The sequence below is a fragment of the Miniopterus schreibersii genome (genome assembly GCF_964146895.1).
Source record: "Miniopterus schreibersii genome assembly, chromosome: 20".
Taxonomy (NCBI): Eukaryota; Metazoa; Chordata; class Mammalia; order Chiroptera; family Miniopteridae; genus Miniopterus; species Miniopterus schreibersii.
In genome coordinates, this window is record NC_138122.1 from 12,835,645 (window position 1) to 12,857,209 (window position 21,565).

At 51.8% G+C, this 21,565-nt stretch overlaps 1 protein-coding gene across 3 annotated transcripts in view; it reads left to right on the forward strand.

The window, feature by feature from the left end:
- Window positions 1-21,429, forward strand: part of MED15 (mediator complex subunit 15) — a 56,117-nt gene extending 34,688 nt beyond the window's left edge. Inside the window, exons 6-18 of one of the 3 annotated variants that reach the window (XM_081123283.1) lie at window positions 1,811-2,049; window positions 3,422-3,751; window positions 4,913-5,017; window positions 10,359-10,478; window positions 16,428-16,564; window positions 16,663-16,790; window positions 17,020-17,154; window positions 17,244-17,307; window positions 18,251-18,317; window positions 18,810-18,970; window positions 19,069-19,235; window positions 19,690-19,788; window positions 20,404-21,429. In XM_081123283.1, the coding sequence (XP_080979409.1) occupies window positions 1,811-2,049; window positions 3,422-3,751; window positions 4,913-5,017; window positions 10,359-10,478; window positions 16,428-16,564; window positions 16,663-16,790; window positions 17,020-17,154; window positions 17,244-17,307; window positions 18,251-18,317; window positions 18,810-18,970; window positions 19,069-19,235; window positions 19,690-19,788; window positions 20,404-20,540 (1,889 nt within the window). In that variant the 3' untranslated portion in view covers window positions 20,541-21,429. The remainder of the gene's footprint in view (window positions 1-1,810; window positions 2,050-3,421; window positions 3,752-4,912; window positions 5,018-10,358; window positions 10,479-16,427; window positions 16,565-16,662; window positions 16,791-17,019; window positions 17,155-17,243; window positions 17,308-18,250; window positions 18,318-18,809; window positions 18,971-19,068; window positions 19,236-19,689; window positions 19,789-20,403) is intronic. The other 2 variants (XM_081123285.1, XM_081123284.1) reach the window with 2 other exon arrangements.
- The last annotated feature ends 136 nt before the right edge of the window (window positions 21,430-21,565 follow it).

The window sequence follows — 21,565 nt, forward strand, 5'->3', positions numbered from 1 at the left end:
AAAAAATAGAGAGGATTTGCTCTGGCTGGTGTGGTTCAGTTGGTTAGGTGTCATCCTATGCACCAAAAGGTTACCTATTTGATTCCCGGTCAGGGCACATGTCCAGGTTGCGGGCTCAATCCCCAGTAGGGGGCGTGCAGGAGGCAGCTGATTGTTGTCTCTCTCTCATATCAATGTTTCTCTCTCCATCCCTCTCTTTAAAAAAAAAAGTCGAGAGGGTTCTCAGGTCCTTGTATTTGGGAAAGACATTAAAATATGCCTAAACTTTATAGTTTATTTACCTAAGTATACATGATAAAATTGAAAAGCTATTGCTAATCAATAAACATAGTTTATAAATTCTAAACTTATGGGAACAGCCCTGACCAGGTAGCTCAGTTGGTTGGAGTGTTGTCTTGATATGCCAAGGTTGCAGGTTTTATTCCCAGTTAGGGTGCATACAAGATACAACCAACAAATGCATAAATAAGTAGAATAATTAATCGGTCTCTCCTCCTTCCCCTTCCTTTTTCTCTCTAAAATCAATGACAACATTTCACAAATTGAGGACACCTTAGTGGTTGCCAGGGGTGGAGGGATGGGGTTGCTGAAGGGGATGGCACCACTAGGGATCCCTGTGGTATTGGAATTGTTCAGTATCTTGACTGTGGTGGTGGTTGAATCTTCCCAGGTGGGAAAATTATATAGAACTTAATATGCACACCTGCACAAATGAGCACACATTCTGGTTGTGTTATTATGTTATAATTTTAGAAAATGGTACCATAGGTAGAAACTGGTCTAAGTATACAAAGGATCTCTTCATATTCTTTATATATATATATATATATATATATATATATATATATATATATATATACACACACACACACACACACACACACATATATATATAATATTTTTTTATTGGTTTCAGAGAGAGGAAGGGAGAAGGAAAGAGAGATAGAAACATCAATGATGAGAGAAAGTCATTGATCGGCTGCTTCCTGCATGCCCCCCACTGGGGATCAAGCCTGCAACCTGGGCATGTGCCCTGACTGAGAATCGAACCTTGATCTCCTTGATCATAGGTCAATGCTCAGCTGCTGAGCCACGCCAGCCAGGCCTTTTTTGTTTTTTAATAACAGCTTTATTGAGATATAATTCACATACCATATAGTTTGCCCATTTAAAGTGAAACCTTTGGTAGTTTTTAGTATATTCAGAGAGTTGTGCAACCATCACCACAATCAATTTTAGAATCTTTCATTACTCCAAAAGAAGCTGCTCCTCAGAAAATCTTGTGAATCACTGTTTATATCAGCATTATTCATAATAGCCCAAAAGTGGAAACAGCCCAAATGACCATAGCTGATGAATGGATAAACCACATGTGGTAAATCTGTATGGTAGATTCTTATTTGGCAATAAAAAGAAATAAAATATTGATAGGTACTACAGCATGGTTGAACCTTGTAAATATTATGCTAAGCAAAAGAAGCCTGTCACAAAAGACCACAGATTGTGAGAATCCATTAATTTGAAATATCCATAATAGGCAAATTCATAAAGACAGAAAGTAGATGAGTATTCACCAGAGGCTGGGCTTTTTGGCCATCCAAAAGACTTAGCCCTTTTCTTTTTTCTTTATTATTATAGAGCAATTCTTAATAGTACCATAATCAACACAAATGCTGCTTCCACCATCTGTTCAATCTCAGCAGCAGGCAGGGCAGCAGATGGTCTTACCACCTCCCTGTCTGCACAGCACTGGGCAGTGGGCTCTGCTTGGCTTGTACAACTGGGCCTGATTTCTGGGTCTTATCTCTAGCCCAGCTACAGCTCCAGCAGGTGGCGTTGCAGCAGCAGCAGCAGCAACAACAGCAGTTCCAGCAGCAGCAGGTGGCATTACAACAGCAGCAGCAACAGCAGCAACAGCAGTTCCAGGCTCAGCAGAATGCCATGCAGCAGCAGTTCCAGGCAGCGGTGCAGCAGCAGCAGCAGCAGCTCCAGCAGCAGCAGCAGCAACAGCAGCACTTGATTAAATTGCATCATCAAAACCAGCAACAGGTACCAAGTGCTCTTGTTCCCGTACTTGGCCTCCCTTCTGTGATGTTTGAACTCTGGACACGCACCAGCTATTGTGCTGGGTGCAGGGGCCCAGAGCCCGCAGTGGATCCTCTTGACACCTGGTGCCTCCTGATGCCTGGTGCCTTCCTTCTTCATGAGCTTCCCACCAAGCCTGGGACACGAAGGAAAAATAGGCCATGACTTGCTAGGAGTGTGCTGTGATCGCACAAGGAGGGCCTCTCCACCAGACTTGGGTGTCTAGCTGCAGGCCTACTATGTGCTGGGGGCTGACTCAGTGGAGGCTCTGGGTGTAAGCAATTCATGATTCATGTAAGAGTTAACTGAATCAGTCCTAGCTGGTTTGGCTCATTGGTTAGGGTTTCGGCCCATGGACTGAAGGGTCCTGGGTTCAATTCCAGTTAAGGGCATGTACCTTGGTTGCAGGCTCAGTCCCTGGCCCCAGTCAGGGTGTATGCAGGAGGCAACCAATTGATGTGCCTCTCTCATATCAATGTTTCTCTCTCTCTTTCCCCCTTCTACTCTCTGGAAAGCAATGGAAAAAATGTCCTCGGGTGAGGATTAAAAAAAAAAAAGAGTTAACTGAATCAAGAAGTTAGAAGAACTCACTTATTTTTGGAGTCTTGATGCAGGAATGCTTGAGCCATCGCATGGGCTTGTTTGGTGTCTGGACACAACACTAATCGACCTCCATCTAGTGTCCTGCAGGGTCATGGCAATGTCACATTAGAAGCCCTACTTCAAAGAAAACAATTTTTTTCTCCCATGGTTTACAGTCAGCATCCAGACATGTTAAGCATCTATTGTTAGGTCTGCTCTTGGCTGAGGGAGGGAATCCCTGAAGGGACCTCTCCACTTTGCCACCTCCTCTAGACCTTGGCTCGCTGACTCCTTTTACCAGTGGCCACCCTCCTGGATCTTGGAGGCCCCTCTCCTAGAGCCAACAGTGAATCTTCAGTGCCACCTACCATCCTCATCCTGAAAAGCAGACATTGGCCATCTTCATGAGGCTTGTATTGACCTGTGTAGAGACCAAGCAGCATCACTGTAAGAGACGTCAGAGATCTGAGTTACCTGAGCATTTATCCCAGCTTCCATGGGGCTGCACCCATATGTTACTCTTGCTAAACCCTTCTGATATTTCCCTTGAATCTTCCATTCTCTCAGGTCTAGGGGTAGACCAGCATCTGATGGCCAGGGCACAGGCGCACTCCTGGTGTGTCCTCAGTGTCCTTCTGTGGAAAGTGTTCCCTCCGCCCTTATGAGGGCAGCCTGGGCAGGCTTCCTAGGGGCAAGGCTGGCACAGGGCCCAGAGCCCGATGGGGTGACTGAGTGCTGCTTGTTCTGCCCCTAGATACAGCAGCAACAACAGCTGCAGAGGATGGCACAGTTGCAACTACAGCAACAGCAGCAACAGCAGCAGCAGCAGGCTTTGCAGGCCCAGCCACCAATGCAGCAGCCACCAATGCAGCAACCACAGCCTCCCTCCTCTCAGGCTTTGCCCCAGCAGCTGCAGCAGATGCATCACCCACAGCACCACCAGCCCCAGCCGCAGCCCCAGCAACCACCCGTTGCTCAGAACCAACCATCGCAGCTCCCGCCACAGTCACAGAACCAGCCTTTGGTATCACAGGCTCCGGCCCTCCCTGGACAGATGCTGTACCCCCAACCACAGCTGAAACTTGTAAGTATGCGTGACTCATTGTTGGCTGTAGCTCTTCTCTAGTATTGCATGTAGCTGTGGCCATTAGCAGTTTCTGGGGCTCCTTTGCTGTAGATGGCACATCCTCTCTTCAAGCATTGGGACTCGAGTGGCCCTTCCCACACTAGCCTCCATGACTGGCTCAGCAAGGGAACCTGCATTCAAAGAGCTGCTGCACCATGCACAGTGGTGGCCCTGCTGCAGGAGTAGCAGTTTGTCTTCCAAGTAGCATGGCTGATTTGGGTGGTGGCCATGGCCATTTTAGGATTGTGGATATTTAGATGGATGGCAGCACGTGCATTCTCACTGTGGGGAGGACATGTCACCTCCATTGAGCATCCATAGTGGTTTCCTACCTGCTCAGAGTTCCTGATCAAAGATCCCTGTCACTACCATATTTCTGAGGAGGGCACTAATATAAAATGTTACTTTCAGTTTCATTATGCATCTCTGTACAAAGCAAATCTAGTCTGTGACATTTACACAGAGGACAGAATATTGTCACTGAGTTAGTAGCTACATCAAGGAACCATTTAAATGTGTGGGGGTTTTTTTTTTGGCTTGTGTCCTTGGTTTTCATGGCCTTTTCTATTTGCGATTCATTGAATGGAGTAGGGACATACCATGCCTGCACTGAGTGGCAAGTGAATAGGAGGCCCATCGGGGCAGGCTGGAAGGCTGGGTATAGTCGAGGGGAGCAGGTATGAGTATGCCTGTCACCTGGGACCCATCCTTCTGCTGGCTGGCCAGCCACCCTGCTTTCCTTTGAGGCGTCATGGTTCCGAGTGGAACTCTAGGCTGTCAGTGCACTTGGGCCAGAGGTTGGGCAGAATGGGCTGTGCACTTGGAGCTGTTGCTTTGCTTGCAGTGATAGCTGGTGGTGACATCTCAGTGGAAGGCTGTACTCCTCTAGAGTTAGAAGAGGTGGGACTCTACTGTGCCAACTCAGAGCCAGGCTGGTGTGGGACATTTCTGATGAAGCTAAAGGATAAAGAACAACCATTAAGGTGACATCATAACCAGCAAAGACATAATGATCCCATCCTCCTCCTTACAAAAAGCTTCAAGATTCAAAGCTCCCCCAGAAGTAGTGGGTATTCTACTCTCTGTGGCTCCAAATCGAATTCTCCCTTCCTCCCTCAGGTCCGAGCTCCGATGGTGGTGCAGCAGCCCCAGGTGCAGCCCCAGGTGCAGCAGCAGACAGCGCCGACAGCTCAGGCCCCCCAGATAGTGGGTTCTGGAGTCCAGGTGAGGGCCATCAGAGCCAAGGGCTTCTGTAGTTGCTAGCAGGTGCATGTCCACTTGTGAATGGAGCTGGATTTCTGGCACTCTGTGGTGAGGGTCCTGGTTGAATCAGGGGCCAGGTTGGTAAAGCATGGGTCTCCTCTTCCCCTGGCACTTTGTGAGGCGATGGCTTTCCTGGAGCTGGTCCCTCGGGTCATGGGGTAATCTGCCAGCTCTGCTTGATCATATCTGCATAGTGCATGTGTCATTCCCACCTCTCCTCTGATGTCCTTTATCTTACCTCTTTCCTTCTTCTGAGACCACTCATTGGAGAGCGGAGTGTTGCAGTCTCATGCTTGCCTCAGCTCTGAGTATGGGGCTAGCAAGGGGTGGAGAGTAGCTGTCTAGAAACAAGAAAGAGCATGAGAAAGGTGGCATCTGGTTCCAGCTGACATCGCAGGCTTGTGCTATGGTCTCCTGCCCTGCTGACTCCTGGTGCTCACCCCCTGTGCTGGGAGGTGTGAACAAGGCTGGCCACATCCACCCTCTGCGTATTGGATGTTGATGGGATAGAGGAGGCCTTGCCCTGCCTTTCATACTACAGGCCAGATTCTCATTGGTTCCTAGGGGTTGGAGCTTGGCCCTGTGACTTCTCCATAGACACCATCCCTTGCCCTCATGCTGGTGCAGAGATGGGGAGACATCCAGTCTAGGGCCTTGATTTTTTCTGTCTCAGTGATAGGAGCGCTGTCCTGGCTTAGAAGAGGGTGTTGGCTCTAGATGGAGCAGACGTGCTTGTTGATAAACTGAGACTACAGTCACTTGGTGCCACACTGCACTCCTGTTCCATTAGTTATCCACAAGTGTGCTGAGCTCCCTGTCTGGTGCACAGGGCCACTTGTCAAGCACTTCTGGGATTTGGTGTGTTCCTTTAGTGTCAGATGACATTTCACTATGGGGGAGGCTCAGAAACAGTCCTTCCTGGTCCCAGCTGCGTTGCTGGAGTCGTGGGAAGCTGCCTGAGGAGAAGCTAGCCGAGGGAGGAGCCTGAGGTGTTTGGATGCAGCTGAGCCAGCCTTGCAGCCTCCCAGGTCACTGCACCAAATGACCTGGGCCCAGAGTTCCGAACGTCACCAGCGTGCCAGGACGTGGTCTTGTACAAAACACACTATGGACTTCACATCTGTAGCTGGGGAGGGGGCTGGCTTTCCCATGTGATGAGGTTGGACTCCATCTCTGCTGCTGCCACTGTGAGTCCTGTGCTTGTCCTCAGGCTTCCTAGGACTCTCTCTTCTTGATGTCTCATGCAGAGAAGGAAGTGTTACATGGTGAGAACCACTACCCTCCTGCCCACAGAAGCCACTGTCCTAGCCACTTTGTGACCTTCCCTCCTCTGTCCCAGGACCATTCTTAATGGAAACTTCTGGTTCTTGGGTGCAGTCTAGTAGGAAAGAGAGGCTTGGCATTTTTTACCTCGCACTGGGCTGTCCTGAAGCAGACCTTCCCTTTTCCTCCTATTTCTTGGTTTCTGGGATTGAGCCGCCATGGAAAAGTTGATATCTTCCAATGGTTTGGGCCCATCCTGCTGGTTTTTTCCTAGGTTTCTCGCTCAAGGAAGTATAACTTCCCCAGTGCCTCACCACCTTCCAAAAGCAGGCACAGTTGTGCGTGCTCAGTACCCTGCATGAGCCCATGTGCGGTGCTGCTTTTCCTAGCACTTACTCTGTCTGCCCTTTGCTTCTGCTGGAGGTTGGGACCAGTCCAGCCAGCTCGGGAGCTTGGCTATGGGCTCAGCCATGGGCTCAGTCACCTCTAGAGTAACCTTGATTTTTAACTTTCTTTTTCTCCATGCGGAGCGCACAGGGCTGCTGGCAGGCAGAGCTAAGGGGGGGACTGGGTGGGGGACTCTGGCAACTAGGAAGGGTGAAGGGGAGCACCACTTGAGTACTTATGGGTGGGTTTGGTTTTACAAAGAATGTGCCTTTAGGTGTTTTTTTAGGAGCAATGGCCACCTCATTCCTGTGTATCACAACCAGTGTCAGGCAGGGTGGGTGAGAGGTCTCACCCTGTGTGAGGTGGGATTCCCAGGTGCTGGCAGCAGAGGAAATGTTCTTGAAGCCCAGGCGTACGAGTGCATGATTGTGCTGTGCCTTTCAGCACAGATGCAGGACCTTGGCAGTCCTCTGCCTCTGTTTTGCTGCTTCGTCTCTGGGCTCATGGCAGGCAGTATAGTTTCATGGAGGCCAGTTGGCTGGCATCCTTGCATTCTATTAGCAGCGGGGTCCCTAGGGTGGGACAAGGCCTCCTGGGGGAATGTCTGGATTCACAGCCTACCTTTGTAACCTGGACAAGACAAAGCTAGAGATACACGGACCCAAAAACTTTTAAAAATATGTGGTGACTGTAGAATGTGGATAGTTAAAAGAACTGTAAATAAGGGAAATAGAGTAGAAGAAACAATTTGGCATCTTTCCAGTTCTCACTTAGTCGAGGACATAGGATATGCATATTTGTGTGTGGCTTATTTCCTGGTCACATTACAATAGAAATAAAAGGTTTTATAATTAAAATCTCTTGATCAAAATTATTTTATTGGTAGTGTTCCTCTCATGAATGTATCCTGCCGTCCATAATGTCCTGTTTTTGGATCCTGAGATTATTTCCAGTTTTTGCTGTTACCAGGGATGCATTTCCTAATGCATGGCTGGGTTTTGGATTGTTTCCTGATACTTCCCAGAAGTGAGTTACTGGGTCACTTTGGTGCCCTTGAGTTGTATCAGCCAGTCATCTACCAGGAGTTCAAAGATGTAAGCTAGGACTCCTATGTGGTGCCCACGCATTTGACATTGGGACACAGTGGCCACATGTCGCAACTTTGCATATGTGAGCTATTGCACGCAGGGGCAAATGCTGGGTCTGTGAAAGAAGTGCTGAGATTGGGCCTGAGCTGGTAGCCCTCCATGCCATATCTCTCAAGTCTGCTCCCTCAGAGCAGAAAAGAGGTACCTTGTTGAATGCTCCATGGTGCTGTGGCCCAATGAATGGCCAGAGCTCAACCAGGGGCTGAGTTTGGGTTTTTGGTGTACTAGGAAAATTAGTGTGCCCTGTTCTGTGTATGCCCGGCTCTTGTATCTGACGTTACTTGTGTAAATGAGAAAGCTGACATCACCGTCACTACAGTGGGATTTACTAGGGTACACAGGGTAGCTGCACTACCTTCTACTTCTTTCCTAAATTTTATCTGTCACTGAAGATAAAACCAGAACAGAATATTTCTCCATTTCCAACAGTCCCTATGTTTTTATCTTTTAACATTCTATTCTTTTGGTATATGGAAACTTAATATAACTCTCAAGTTACAAAGAATTATCATCAGAGATACTTCCCTAATGTGCCACCTGCATGGACCCCTCTCTCCTCCCAGGCCCTCCTGCCTAGTGACCATGTAGGAGCCAGGCCCACAGCTTTCAGGATAGAGCTTGAATTCCTTTCTGGGTGGATGTGTGTTGGAAGGTAGAGAAATGTAGTCACTCAGAAGAATGAGAGAATGCGTTGCTAGGTGTTCTCTTCCTAGCTCATCTAATCCAGTGAACACTATTGCTGTTTTCATTAGAATTTGTGGTTAAAAGAAAATGAGCTTTTCCTCCCAGGAGTCCTCAATTACAAGAAAACCAGTCAGCAGCAAATTAGATTTAAGCATTCATTCCTTATTTCTTTTGTTTCTTTGTGGAAAAAAATTGCAACTCTCTTGTACCACCTTACTTCCAGGTCTTTCTCCCTCTGGAAGGAGCACTGTTGAGTGGACACCGGCTCAGATGGGCTCCTCTGAGTGCAATGCATTGGTTGGTGTAAATGGACACTGTTTACTGTTACCCTTGTCCGACCACAGGCTGAGAGCTGAAACCAGGAGAGAGTTGCTTTCAGCCCCTCCCTGGGTTCCAGGAGTAGGCCTTCGGGGGAAGAGTCGTGTTTCCTGAGGCTTCCTGACCTCACACCCTCACCAAATCCCACTTTGTGTCTAATTGGGTGGTGAATGGTGGGCTCTTCAGGACCGTGCTCGTGTTTTGGCAGATACCAGAATGGCTTCCTCGACCCTCACCCCCAGGTAGTTCTTTTGTTGGGGTGGCTGCAGAAATGTCTGCTCCCAGCCCTATGTGAGGGCTGCCCCATTCCCACAGCTATTGGAAGATTCAGGTTGGAATCTGCTACTGCTTATGTCACCCCCAGCTTGCGGTGCCTGCTGCATGTGACCCGTGGATGTGAGTGTGGAACACACTTATGATGCCAGAAGTCCCCCCTAGGGCCTTTCCCCTGCTTCAGAGCTCTGTCCTGGCATACCTTGCCGCACGGACTGAATGGTCATCATTGCCGCTTCGTTTCAATCTCATAGACTGGCTCACAACCCCCTGGGACAGATGTTTTGTTTTTCCATGGATCATCCCACTTTCTTTCTGAGGTGCTGAGTTGTTATAGTTTAGTTTCATCCGAACAGTTGTGAGTGTATGCAGGCCTGTTCTCTATCCCCAGCTCAGAGCCCAGAGTGAGAGTGACCACGTCTCAGGAGACCACTGGTTATCATCAGTGCAAGCCAGGCCTTGACCTACAACAGTGCTGCCCTGGTGCTTTCAGAAGTATAAGTTGATGAGGAGAGTGGTCCTGGTACCTGCTGGAATTCTGGAGTCTGGAGTCTTCTTGTATGTTTAGGAACAGACCTGACCCATGTCCCTGGGGGAGGTGCACTTCCTCAGGAGACTTCAGGCCGACTCCTAGGCTTCCCTTGCCCACCTCCCCCTGATTTTAGTTATAAACTAGTTCCCCAGTAGAAACTCAGACTCCTGGAGGAGAGGACAGCTTGAGTTCAGGGCCCCCTGGAGGAGAGGACAGCTTGAGTTCAGGGCCCCTGAGGTGTTTTCATACTATTGGGAATGAAAGGTACTGTGAGCCAGCTTACCTGGACTCTTCCTCCATTTTAATGACAGCCAACTTCTAACCAGCTTTGGTGGAGTATACTCTTTCAGTCTGTCCCAGGAGCCTGGTCTCTCAGAAACACCACCCCTGGCCCTTGAGGTCTGGTCTTGAAGGCTCTGTGGGCACAACAAGCCAGAGGCTTATTGAAGGAGAGCCACCAACAGAATAGAAAGGTCTGGAGGGCAGCACTTTTGGCGGCTCCTCTAGATTCCTGATGCCTGGATGGGCCTCAGTGCTGTGGGCTTGAACACGTAGACCAGGCTGCCCCTGGACCCTGAAGGCCTCTCACCCTTGTCATGGAGCTCCTTGTCACAGAGGCTGCACACCCCTTTCCACCTGCCCCTGCACTGCGTTTCTTTGTTGCGATCACCTTGTCTGTTGTCCCTCTGTCCTCAAGATGATTGCCGCAGCCTTGGCCCAAGGCGGGATGCAAGTAAGAGCCCGGTTCCCGCCCACCACCGCTGTGTCTGCCGTCCAGTCAAGCTCCATCCCTTTGGGCGGACAGCCCTCAGCACAGGTATTTACGGGGCGGTGCCCAGGGCCCCTGGGAAGCTTGGGGTCCTCTGAGCGCCTTTGTGAGGCACACTGTAATTTCTGTGACTTCCTTCACAGTGGCTCTCAGAGTGCCTAACCAAGCTTACATGAGGCCAAACCCAGCTTGTTTCTTGAGGGGATGTGAGTAAATATCTGGGCTTATTTTTATATTAATATTTTGGGTAGTTCTGATGTTTTTATTTTCTAGAGAATGTGGGAGCAAAATATCTTTTAAAAATGTTAGCGTTTTAGCCCTAGCCAGTTTGGCTCAGTGGTTAGAGCATCGGCCCATGTACTAAAGGGTCCCGAGTTTGATTCTGGCCGAGGGCATGTACCTTGGTTGCAGGCTTGATCCTGGCCCTGGTCAGGGTTTGTGCAGGAGGCAGCCAATCTATGTGTCTCTCTCTCATTGATGTTTCTCTCTCTCTCTCTCCTTTCCATTCGCTCTAAAAAAAAAAAACAATGGAAAAAATATCCTTGGGTGAGGATTTAAAAAACAAAGAAAAAAAAAAGAGTATTTTAGCCCTGGCTGATGTGGCTGAGTTGGTTGAGCATCGTCCCATGCACCAGGAGGTCTCCAGCTTGATTCCTGGTCTGGGCACATGCCCGGGTTGCAGGCTTATTCCCCAGTAAGGGGCATGCAGGAGGCAGCCAGTGGATGTTTCTCTCTCCTTCTCCCTTCCTCTTTCTCTAAAATCAATAAAAACATATAATTTTTTAAAAAGTGTTAGCGTTTTAGTTAGTTATGCTGTTGTCATTTTCGTGGTAAAAATAAAACAGAAGCTAAGCAAATAGTTTTGCTTTCTAGGGCTGTGCCATCTTAATACTATAGCCACTAGTCATATCTGGCTATTTACATTTAAATTAATTAACATAAAATAAAACTAAAAATTTAATTCCTCAAGTTACAGTCAGTTGAAATTCATTTACATTTTAAGTGCCCAGTAGCCCCATGGGGAAGTCAGTGACTTCTCATACTGGACAGCACAGATTGTCAAACAAGTAAGTCCACAGAAGCAAAAAGTTTTCAGACCATGCTGTTCTAGAGTTTGCTGTGTAGAATATAGAATTTACTACACACACCCCTCTTTCTAGGTAGTTAAAGACTTCTGTGTACATTACACATTTTTCGGGATATAAATTTCTGGTTCTTTATTATGGTAGGAAACTTGGAATTCTTTCATGTGCATTCCATGGGACAGACACCCTTCTAAGATTCTGAGAATAAAATTTAGATGAAGTTTTCTTATCTTATGGACTTTCTTTCCATTTTAGTGGGTTTGCTGTGGAAACCTCAGATTTGCCAAAACTTAACATTCATTTTAGGTTGTAAGGGAGATGCATGTATATTCCTAGCAGATAGTAGCTCCTGCACTTCCCTAACATTTCCAGGGTTTAAACCCCCCCCCCCCACACACACACACTTAGGGCCAGGCACACCTTGGGCATTTGGCTGGGCCATAGAGCTGGTTCCAGAATTGGTGTGCAGCTGCTTTTGGGTTAGTGTATTTCTAATCCAGTCTCTTCTGAAAAAAGATAGCTTATTCCAAGAATGTATCATTAAACCCTGGTCCGTGTGTCTTAGTAGGTTAAGCATCGTTCTGTGCACGATGGTTCAATACCCTGTTGAACCATCTACCCCCGGCCATCAGCACGTAGCCCACAGGGGATGTGCTTCATCATCTTCATTGCCTGTCTGGTTTTGTTCTTACCTTTGGCAACAGTTGAGTTCAAGAAAACAGGCAGAGTCATGGGTTCAATACCCTGTCAGGGCACATACACAGGTTGTGGTTTCAGTCTCTGGTCTGGGCGCATATGGGAGGCAACCGGTCGATGTTTCTTTCTCACATTGGTGTTTATCTCTCTCTATCCCTCTCCCTTTCTCTAAAATCAATTTTAAAAAAAAATAAACATAGCCAGGAGCCACCCCTGCTGCTCCAACATGGTTCCCACCCAAGCTCTCAGCAGCCTGCACCTTCACACCTTGGCACATCTATATGGCATGTCATGTGGCTGCTATCTACCCCCGGCCATCTGCACGTAGCCCACAGGGGATGTGCTTCATCATCTTCAATGCCTGTTTGGTTTTGTTCTTACCTTTGGCAACAGTTGAGTTCAAGAAAACAGGCAGAATAGAAACTTCTTTTTTCATCAGCCCTTCTTGAGACAGGCTTCATTGTCTCCACCTCTTCTCCATCCCCTGTCTCATTCATGTGCGGATGCTTCAGGGATGTGGATGGCTGTAACTGAAGCAGAATTCTGTGCCAGACACACACAGGGCACAGTGCCCTCACCAAGAGTGACATGGGTTCCTGTTCCAACACGTCCTTGGTGGGTATAAGCAGGTGGCTCCACAATGGGACTCACTTTGCTCTGGAGAGTGACTCTGGGGACACATCATGTGCAGGAGACCAGGAACATGGGGCAGTTCCAGGGATGTCCAGTGGATGTGCGTGGTCCCAAGAGGGCTAGAGTGCACAGTTCCATCAGCCTTCCCTGAGGTTTCTTTGCAGCACAAGGCTCCCCAGACCTGCCTTGCTGCCCTCCAGCCCCGCTGCCCCTCTGCCTCTGGTTGCTTGCCCTTTGCCTGCTTTATGCATCCACCCTGCCTTCCATCCTGCTCCATGCAGGCCCCCTTTCTACTTGTCCTTCCTTCCCCTGGGAAACAGATGGCTCTGAGGTGCCTGTACTCCCCACTAGCCATGTGACTTTGAGTAGGTCACTTCCATCTGGGCTTTCACTTCCTGTGAGTGATGTGCAAGTGATGGGGTGGCCCTCAAGTTCCCTTCCCTGGGAGGTACAGCATTCTGTGGCTTTGCCAGTAGCTATGGTAGACATGCCCATGCCTGTAGCAGAATGTGCCAGAGAGGTGAAAGGTTCAGAGCTGGACCTTTTCTCCCCTGATGGATTCGTCACAGAACTGAGGGAGCACAGCTGTCTTGCTCTCTCCTCTGTCCCAGAGGCCAGTCGGACCCGGCACAAACCTGAAGACCAGGGGTTACTGTTTGTTAGCTGCCTCACTAGGCCAGCTTTTCTTGACATGGGCCTTTGGGTGGCTGCTTCCCATCCCAGGTGTGTTATTGGTGACTCAGTATTTAGGGGTCCTGGGAGCTGTGGGCCTCCCAGCGCTGACATTGTAGAGAAGTCCTCTGAAGGGTAATGTTTGCTGCCATCAGAAATTGCGCATTTTTCCAGAGGAGCTGTCAGATACAAAGAGACCTGGTTTGGATATTGGAGGCCAAAGGGTTTCCTTGTAACCACAGTGGCCAGAGGGACAGAGCCCAGGGCTGGACACGAGAGGTCAGCTTGGGGAAGAGGCAAAACCACTGAGCTCGTGCCCCCAGCCTGGGCAGGCTGTTCTTCACTGTCCTAGACCCTCTGTTTCATGTCTCGGAGAGCTGTGCATGTCAGTGGTTCCGTAGAACCCAAAAACGGTGTGGGCAAACTTTGCCCTATTTCCCCATGGTCTGAGTGCTGAAGGTACCTCTTAAAATACAGGGTGGAGCAAAAGTAGGTTTATAGTTGTTTGTACGGAAAATAATACAGTGATTAATAAATAATAATACAGGAATAAAACTCTGGCCCGGCTGGCATGGCTCAGTAGTTGAGCATCAACCTATGAACCAGGAGGTCATGGTTCAGTTCTTAGGGCCCATGCCCAGGTTGTGGGTTCAATCCCCAGTAGGGGGGGGTGCAGGAGGCAGCCGATCAGTGACTTTCTCTCATCATTAATGATTCTGTCTCCCCTCTTTTCCTCTCTCTGAAATCAATAAAAACATATATCAAAATAAACTCTTGTTTTGTGTACTCAAAACTGTAAACCTACTTTTGCCCCATTCTGCAGTTTCAGACACAGGTGGGAAGTCGACTGGAAAGTAGCCTTTCTGCTGCAGTGGCCTCATGCCAGTAGTGCCTCATTTTCCTTCAGAGAAGCACCAACTGAACACCTTCTAGAAGGGACAGCTGGTTGAGCAGAGACTAAAACACTCTGGGGCACATGGGGAGCTGGTGGGTCCCACGTGGTCAGGGAGATGCCTGGTGAAGCAGTCCGACCTGTGGGCAGGAAGAGGGCAAGGCACGAGGCAGCTTCAGGGACTAGGGCAGAGTGGCAGCAGGTTGGAGTCAGGGAAGGGTAGGAGCTGGGGGGGGGGGGACAGGTGAGGAGCAGGGCTTTACAGGGAGGGTGCCCATGCCTGACAGGCTGGACCTAGGGTAGCGCCCTAGGGCCTTTGCTTCCCCTCCTTGGCACCATATGTGGTTCTCTGAACGGACTTTGCTGAGGCAACCTGTTCACCTTCCTGGGAGTTTGTTGGCACCTGAGTAGATTCTAGAGCATATTTTCTAGTGCAGGGGCCATGAGGCCCCAGGACTCAGTGAATCTGGGCACCGTGAGGGCAAGTCCTATACAGAAGCGTCTGCGCTTGGTTCAACTCAGTAAACTAAGCTGCCCCAGGCCCCGTTTGTGCCCCTGCTGATGTCAACATGAAACACCTGGAACCATTTTGCTCCCCTCAAGTTCCCTCACTCCAGCCCCTCTACTTCCAGTTTGGGTTTGTGCCTCTCTGACCCAGCCATGTTGGAAGTGTCATGATGTGGCCTCTGTGCCCCTGCAGCTTCATTTGGTACACTCGGTGAGAAGGGTAGGAAGCCAAAGAACAGGACAGGAAGGACATTTCTCTCCTGGAGCTTGGTTCAGGCCGTACGGGAGAAAGGGTAGGGCACCATGCCCTCCCTGGCCAGTGAGGTAGGCAGATGAGGGCGCCATCCTGTTTTCCTGGTGGGATCTGGGCTTCTCCAAATGTTCCTCTTGCCCCCTGACAAGAGGACTGGATGCAGCAACCACTCCAAGTGATCCTAACCCAGTATTCACAACGCCATGGTGGAAGAGTGTGTGGGAGAGGCATAAAGCTGTGGCCCCAGAGTGTAGGAGGTGACTAGGCTGTGGGAGAAACCACTGCCAGCCCTTGGGAGTGCTGAGGCTGGCAGGGCCTTTGGGGTGACCCCAGTGTGTCGAGGGGCCGGACCTTTATGCCACCGTCACCAAGTACTGGGCGAGGCAGCTCTCTCTTTAGGGCTCATTCCAGGAGAGGCTGGTTACCCAGGACTGGCAGGCAGGCAGGCATCTCCCCGTAGCTGTCCTCACCGCCCGAAGGACAGTGGTTGTCTCACACATCCTTGTTCCTGATTCCTGGGGCAGTGTGGTTTCATCCTGTGGAGGTCACACGGGAATAGGGCACTTCCCTAGTGATGACAGTGGTGCAGTTGACTCTGTTGTGTCTCCTCAATGAGAACTGCAGGGAGTAGGGTGAGCCCTGGCTCTGCAGACAAGGAAACGACTTCTGAGAATGATGCCGAGACACTTGCCTCTCTCAGTGGGACCTACGGGTCCAGACTGAGGAGCCCCAGGTGAGGCGTGCTGGTGAGGGCTGATACAGGGGTCACTTTGCTCCCATTAACTGCAGGACTCAGTTTCCTGCTATGGCTGGGGGCTGAGGGAGTTCACGGAAGCACACAGGAAGATGATCTCACCCGTCACTGAGCGGGACTTAAAGAGAGGAGAGCTCACATCCAAGGCCATAAGCCTTCCTGGCTTCCCACTCCAGTCTCCAACACTGTGAGGCGGGGACATGGTGCTTGTCCTAGCGCAGAAGCCCACTTCTTCATGGGTCTCCCACCATGGAGCAAAGGCTACCCAGCCTGGTCTTGACCACTGTATGCTTGTGTGTGTGCCCACGAGGTGGGGCGTGTGCCTGCATTAGTATTTGAGAAGCAGGGCATCAAAGAAAGACAAGGGCATGCAGTGAGGCAGTGAGACGAGAAGGGGCTGTGTGTACAGCCACGTGGGGTCCGCAAGCCTGGGTGGGTGGGAACAAGGGGAAGTGGGAGTGAAAGTGTGTGGCAGGCGAGCAGGCTGAGCCCCCTCCCCTTCCAGGTCAGCCAGAACAGCCTCACCATGCTGTCCTCACCATCGCCGGGCCAGCAGGTGCAGACCCCGCAGTCGATGCCCCCTCCCCCACAGCCGTCCCCACAGCCCGGCCAACCCAGCTCGCAGCCCAACTCCAACGTCAGGTAGGCCTGGCCGGGGTGCCTCTGCCTGCCTGGCTCACAGGGAGGGCCCTGCCCGGTGCCCATAGCTCACAGACACGCTCACTTTCCCTTTGCTGCAGCTCCGGCCCTGCCCCATCCCCCAGTAGCTTCCTGCCCAGCCCCTCACCACAGCCTTCCCAGAGTCCAGTGACAGCTCGTACCCCGCAGAACTTCAGTGTACCTTCCCCAGGACCTTTAAACACCCCTGGTAAGTTGGGCCTGGGGTGGGCATAGCCTGAGGCCCAGAGCCCATCGTGTCGCTCACATGTAACCCTGGGAGTTGAGATGCTGAGAGTAATACCCTCACCCTCATGAGGCCTCACGTGTAAGGGGTGGGCAAACGTGAACCCCTCGGAGCCCAAGCACCCCACCTTGAGGGTTTGCAGAGAGTCGGGCCTTTGTGGGCTGGGCTGGGCTCACTAGGCTCTGTCCTGCAGTAAACCCCAGCTCAGTCATGAGCCCAGCGGGCTCCAGCCAGGCTGAGGAGCAGCAGTACCTGGACAAGCTGAAGCAGCTGTCCAAGTACATCGAACCCCTACGCCGCATGATCAACAAGATTGACAAGAATGAAGGTGAGGGTGGCACCTGTGTCCTGCACGGGGGTTGGGACAGGACCTACAGACCCCCAGGCTGTGCCTTAGCATCTCCTCTTCTGTTCCAGATAGAAAAAAGGACCTGAGTAAGATGAAGAGCCTTCTGGACATCCTGACTGACCCCTCCAAGCGGTGAGCTTTGTCCTCAGGCCCCCCAGGGGAAGGGTGGTATTGTGCCCACAGCTCATGGGGGGTCCCAGGCTGCTTATCGGCCCAGCCTAGGACAATGCAGAGTTTAGAGAAGGGGCCTATGGCTCTACTTAGTTGTGTCTGCTGGGACTCCAAGCCCCTACCCCCACCTTTGCCAGCTGTGGGCAGCTGCTAGGGCCCTCACACTTCTGTGTGGCTGTCACATCTCCCTGTGGCTGTCACAGCTTTGTCTCATCAGGCCATTGGCCAGATCTGGGCTTTCAGTGACCCTCACAAATCCTGCTGGCCGAGACAGGCCTCAGTCTGACCTTCAGTCCTGCCCCTGACTTGCCAGTAGCCTTGGGCAAGCAACTGTGTCTTAGTTATCCCATCTACAAAAGGGGTAGCTGTGGCTCACTTGCATTAGCTATGAAAATGAAATAAGACAGTGCCTTAAGAGGCACTCGGAAGGCAGCAGAGTTCCAGGTTCTTGACACAGCCCCATAGAGGATCCCAGGCTGCCACAGAACTGTGGGTGTGGACTGACCTTCCAGTTACTTCCTTTGGTTCAGGCTGTACCCTCCTTCTTAAAGGTCTTCCTGATTTGCTTTTTTGGACAGAATGCTAGACACTGCAGGACTGGCCTGTTAGAACTCAGTGGCCCACCAGGCCTTGTTGGGCTGACCCCTCATTGGGGTTTTAGGGCCTCTGTCCCACCTCTTGGCCCATTACACCTATGCCTTGTTCTGCCAGTCAGGACTGAGCAGCTCCTGGGGGTGGGACCACCGTGCCTTATACTCTGGCTTCCTGTGGAGGTTTCTAGTAGCCAAGGCCCCAGGGCTGGTTCTATCCAGGAGAGTCCAGATGGGTGTAGTTGAGATAAGCACATGAGAGCTGCCAGCTCCCCTCTCGCACAGAGGGTCAGCCACATACCCTCTCCCCACAGGTGCCCCCTGAAAACTCTGCAGAAGTGTGAGATTGCCCTGGAGAAACTCAAGAATGACATGGCCGTGGTGAGTGGGGTGCTGTGGTCTGGTGAGGTTCTGAGGGCCGTAGGCATCTCTGGGAATGTCAGGGCTCATCCGACGGCAACTCAGAACCACACACTGGGAGGAGTCTTCACAGTCCAGGGTGGGCAGAGGGGGCTCGTCGCTCAGCCTGGGGACCCTGCTTGGGGTCTTCTTCCAGGTAGGTCTGCTGTGGGTGTTGGGGATGTGGGAGAAATTGTCCTCCAGCTGTGGCCTGTGGGTGCTTCCTTCATCTCCCAGGCTTGTGGGTTTTCTTTTAAGCTGCATCCGCCATCCTGTCTCCACTTGCCTAGCCAGGGCCAGGCCCTGGTGGGAAGGGACTTGGGGAGAATGTCTCCAGGATTGGCCATCTTTGTCTGCAGGGGTTGGAAGTGGTGGGGAAGCCTTGGGAAGCATGGCTGTAAATAAGGTTGAGGGCCTTGGGGTCTGGAGAGCCCTCCTAAGAGGAGGCTGCTGACCCCGCCCATCTTGTACCAGCCCACGCCCCCACCGCCCCCGGTGCCACCAACCAAACAGCAGTACCTGTGCCAGCCGCTCCTGGATGCCGTCCTGGCCAACATCCGCTCACCCGTCTTCAACCATTCCCTGTACCGCACATTCGTGCCAGCCATGACTGCCATCCACGGCCCACCCATCACGTATGTACAGCCCAGGGCTTAGCCTTGAGGTGGGCGGCAGGTGGCGGATTACAGGCCACAGCGTAGCCCAGTGTGGTCACCACGGTCGCCTCCTCCAGGGCACCGGTGGTGTGTACCCGGAAGCGTAAGTTTGAAGAGGATGAGCGGCAGAGCATTCCCAATGTGCTCCAGGGGGAGGTGGCCAGATTAGACCCCAAGTTCCTGGTGAACTTGGACCCTTCTCACTGTAGTAACAACGGCACCGTCCACCTGATATGCAAGCTGGGTGAGTACAGGGGGAGGGCAGGGCTGGCGGGGAGTGAGCCCCGCACTGTAGCCCCAGGGCTCCATTTCCCCAGGCCGTGGGGGTGCTGAGAACACAGAGCTACCAAGCCTCGCCTCAGGACTGGCTTAGCCTCCCGCAGACACGCAGGCTCATACCACAACCCTAGGCCCACAGTCTTTTTGTCCCTCTCAGGAGCCTGCCTGCAGTGTCCTTGATCCTCACACACCTGGCCCCAGGACAGCTCCTGAGGGCTGGACCATGAGCCCAACACTCTCACCTCTCTCCTGTGTGCCAGGGAAACCCCACCCTCCTGCCCAGGTGTGGCTCTTCTTCCCTGAGGCCCTGGGGAGACTTGGAAACCCAAGTCAGAGTGCCCTCCAGGCTTTGCAGCCGCACCAGAGCAGGGCTGTGAGGCAGGGTGAGCGGGTCACAGGCACAGCCTCTTGTGTTACAGATGACAAGGATCTCCCAAGCGTCCCACCACTGGAGCTCAGTGTGCCCGCTGACTACCCTGCCCAGAGCCCACTGTGGATCAACCGGCAGTGGCAGTATGGTAGGTGAACCGAGAGGACAGCTGTGAGGGAGTCCTCACAGCTGCTGCCTGGGGATCCAGGGCAGGTGGGGTCAACTCTGGGCAACCAAGGTTTCCTCTATGTTCCCTCCCAAGCTGAGGCCCCTCCCTCTCCTCCTCTGGCTCCCCCTTTGTGGACAGGAGCAGGTTGCCTAGCAACCACTGGAGAAAGAAGGGTCTCTGCCCCCACTGTGTCCCTTGTCCTGCAGCTCCAGGGCATCTGTTCAATAGGTGAGGAGCAAGCAGACCCAGGCCCAGCTGTTCCAGCAGCCCTTGTGCGCCTCTGCAGGGCCCACATGGGGGAACAGACAGGAGCCCGGGCTCATGGGAGCCCATCTGGGTGACATGGGTCTAAGACAGAGGCCCAGAGAGTTTCCCTGATGAGTCCCATGAGGCTCAGGGCTGGCACACAGAGGACCAGGAGTAGGACCCTGAGGCTGTCCCTGAGGGAAAGCCCTGCGCTCTAATTCATGTTCTAGTTCTCTAGTGACATGTTGGCCTAGGAGAACCTACCAGCCACCAGCGGTGCATGGGAGATGGCATCCCAGGTAGTCATGGTGGAGGACACAGTGCTCAAGGCCCTCTGCTTTGTTGCAGACGCCAACCCCTTCCTGCAGTCGGTGCACCGATGCATGACCTCGAGGCTGCTGCAGCTCCCTGATAAACACTCAGTTACAGCCCTGCTCAACACCTGGGCGCAGAGCATCCACCAGGCCTGTCTCTCTGCTGCCTAGCCGCCACCACCACTGCTGCATCTTGGGCTGCCAGCCTACCAGGGACCATGGGGTCAGCTGGCAGCCTTGTTGGGGCCACAGAGGATACATAATTCCTGTTGGACCTTTCTAGGTGTTGGCTCCTTTAGAGAGCCTGGGCTTAGGTTAGCTTTCCTGCTTTTATCTTCTGCTGTGGGGACCCACCAAACATTTTCCCACACTTGTACAGGACTGGAACAGGTGGCTGTGGAACTGGCTGCATCAATGGTGGGGGTGGCGGACATGCGCCCTCCCCGGGGCCTGCGCTCCTCCAGCTGCTGTCCCTTTGACATCTGCAGGGCCTATGCCCTTCCTCAGCATCATTGGGGAGAAGTCAGGGCCCTGTTACAGGTCCTTGTGTGTGTGCCAGAAAACACTCAACCCATTTCTGTAGGGGAACATGGAAAACATAGGAAACCCTTGAAACACACAGAATTCTCTGCTCATAGGGTTGGGTTCAGAGTGTGCCACCGTTAGCATATGGGGCATGCCACAGGGAGGCTCCCAGATCCAGGGGTGCCGGCTACGTCTCAGAGGAAAGTGTGGCCTGTGGGTGGTTGCAAGTCCCCACTACCAACTGGACCTCATACCTCACGGCATTGTCCCTTCAAGCCCTGGGGGCCTGCTCAGCACTGTGGGGGTGCTGGGGAGCAGAAGATTCTGGGGAAATCCTGTCCCTGGCACTTTGTGCACTAGTTGGGCTCACTCTTGGGTCAGGGTACCATCTTCTGGACCTGGCGTCCTCACAGCCACTCCAGAGTGAGGGCTCCCTGATGAGGCACAGCTGACCCTCTGGTGACAGGAGATTCCCTCTTTTGTATGTGCACTACCATGTCTTCTGTGGTTCTTATAATAAATTTATTATTCCTGTGTTTGTCATGAATTTGTCACTGTGTGCCACACCACCCCTTTGAGTCCAAGGCCCACTTTCTTTGAGGGGTGTTGTCAGGCCTGAGCCAGGCCCCCTTCCTTGGAGATGGCCATGGACGCCCAGACCTTAGTTCACC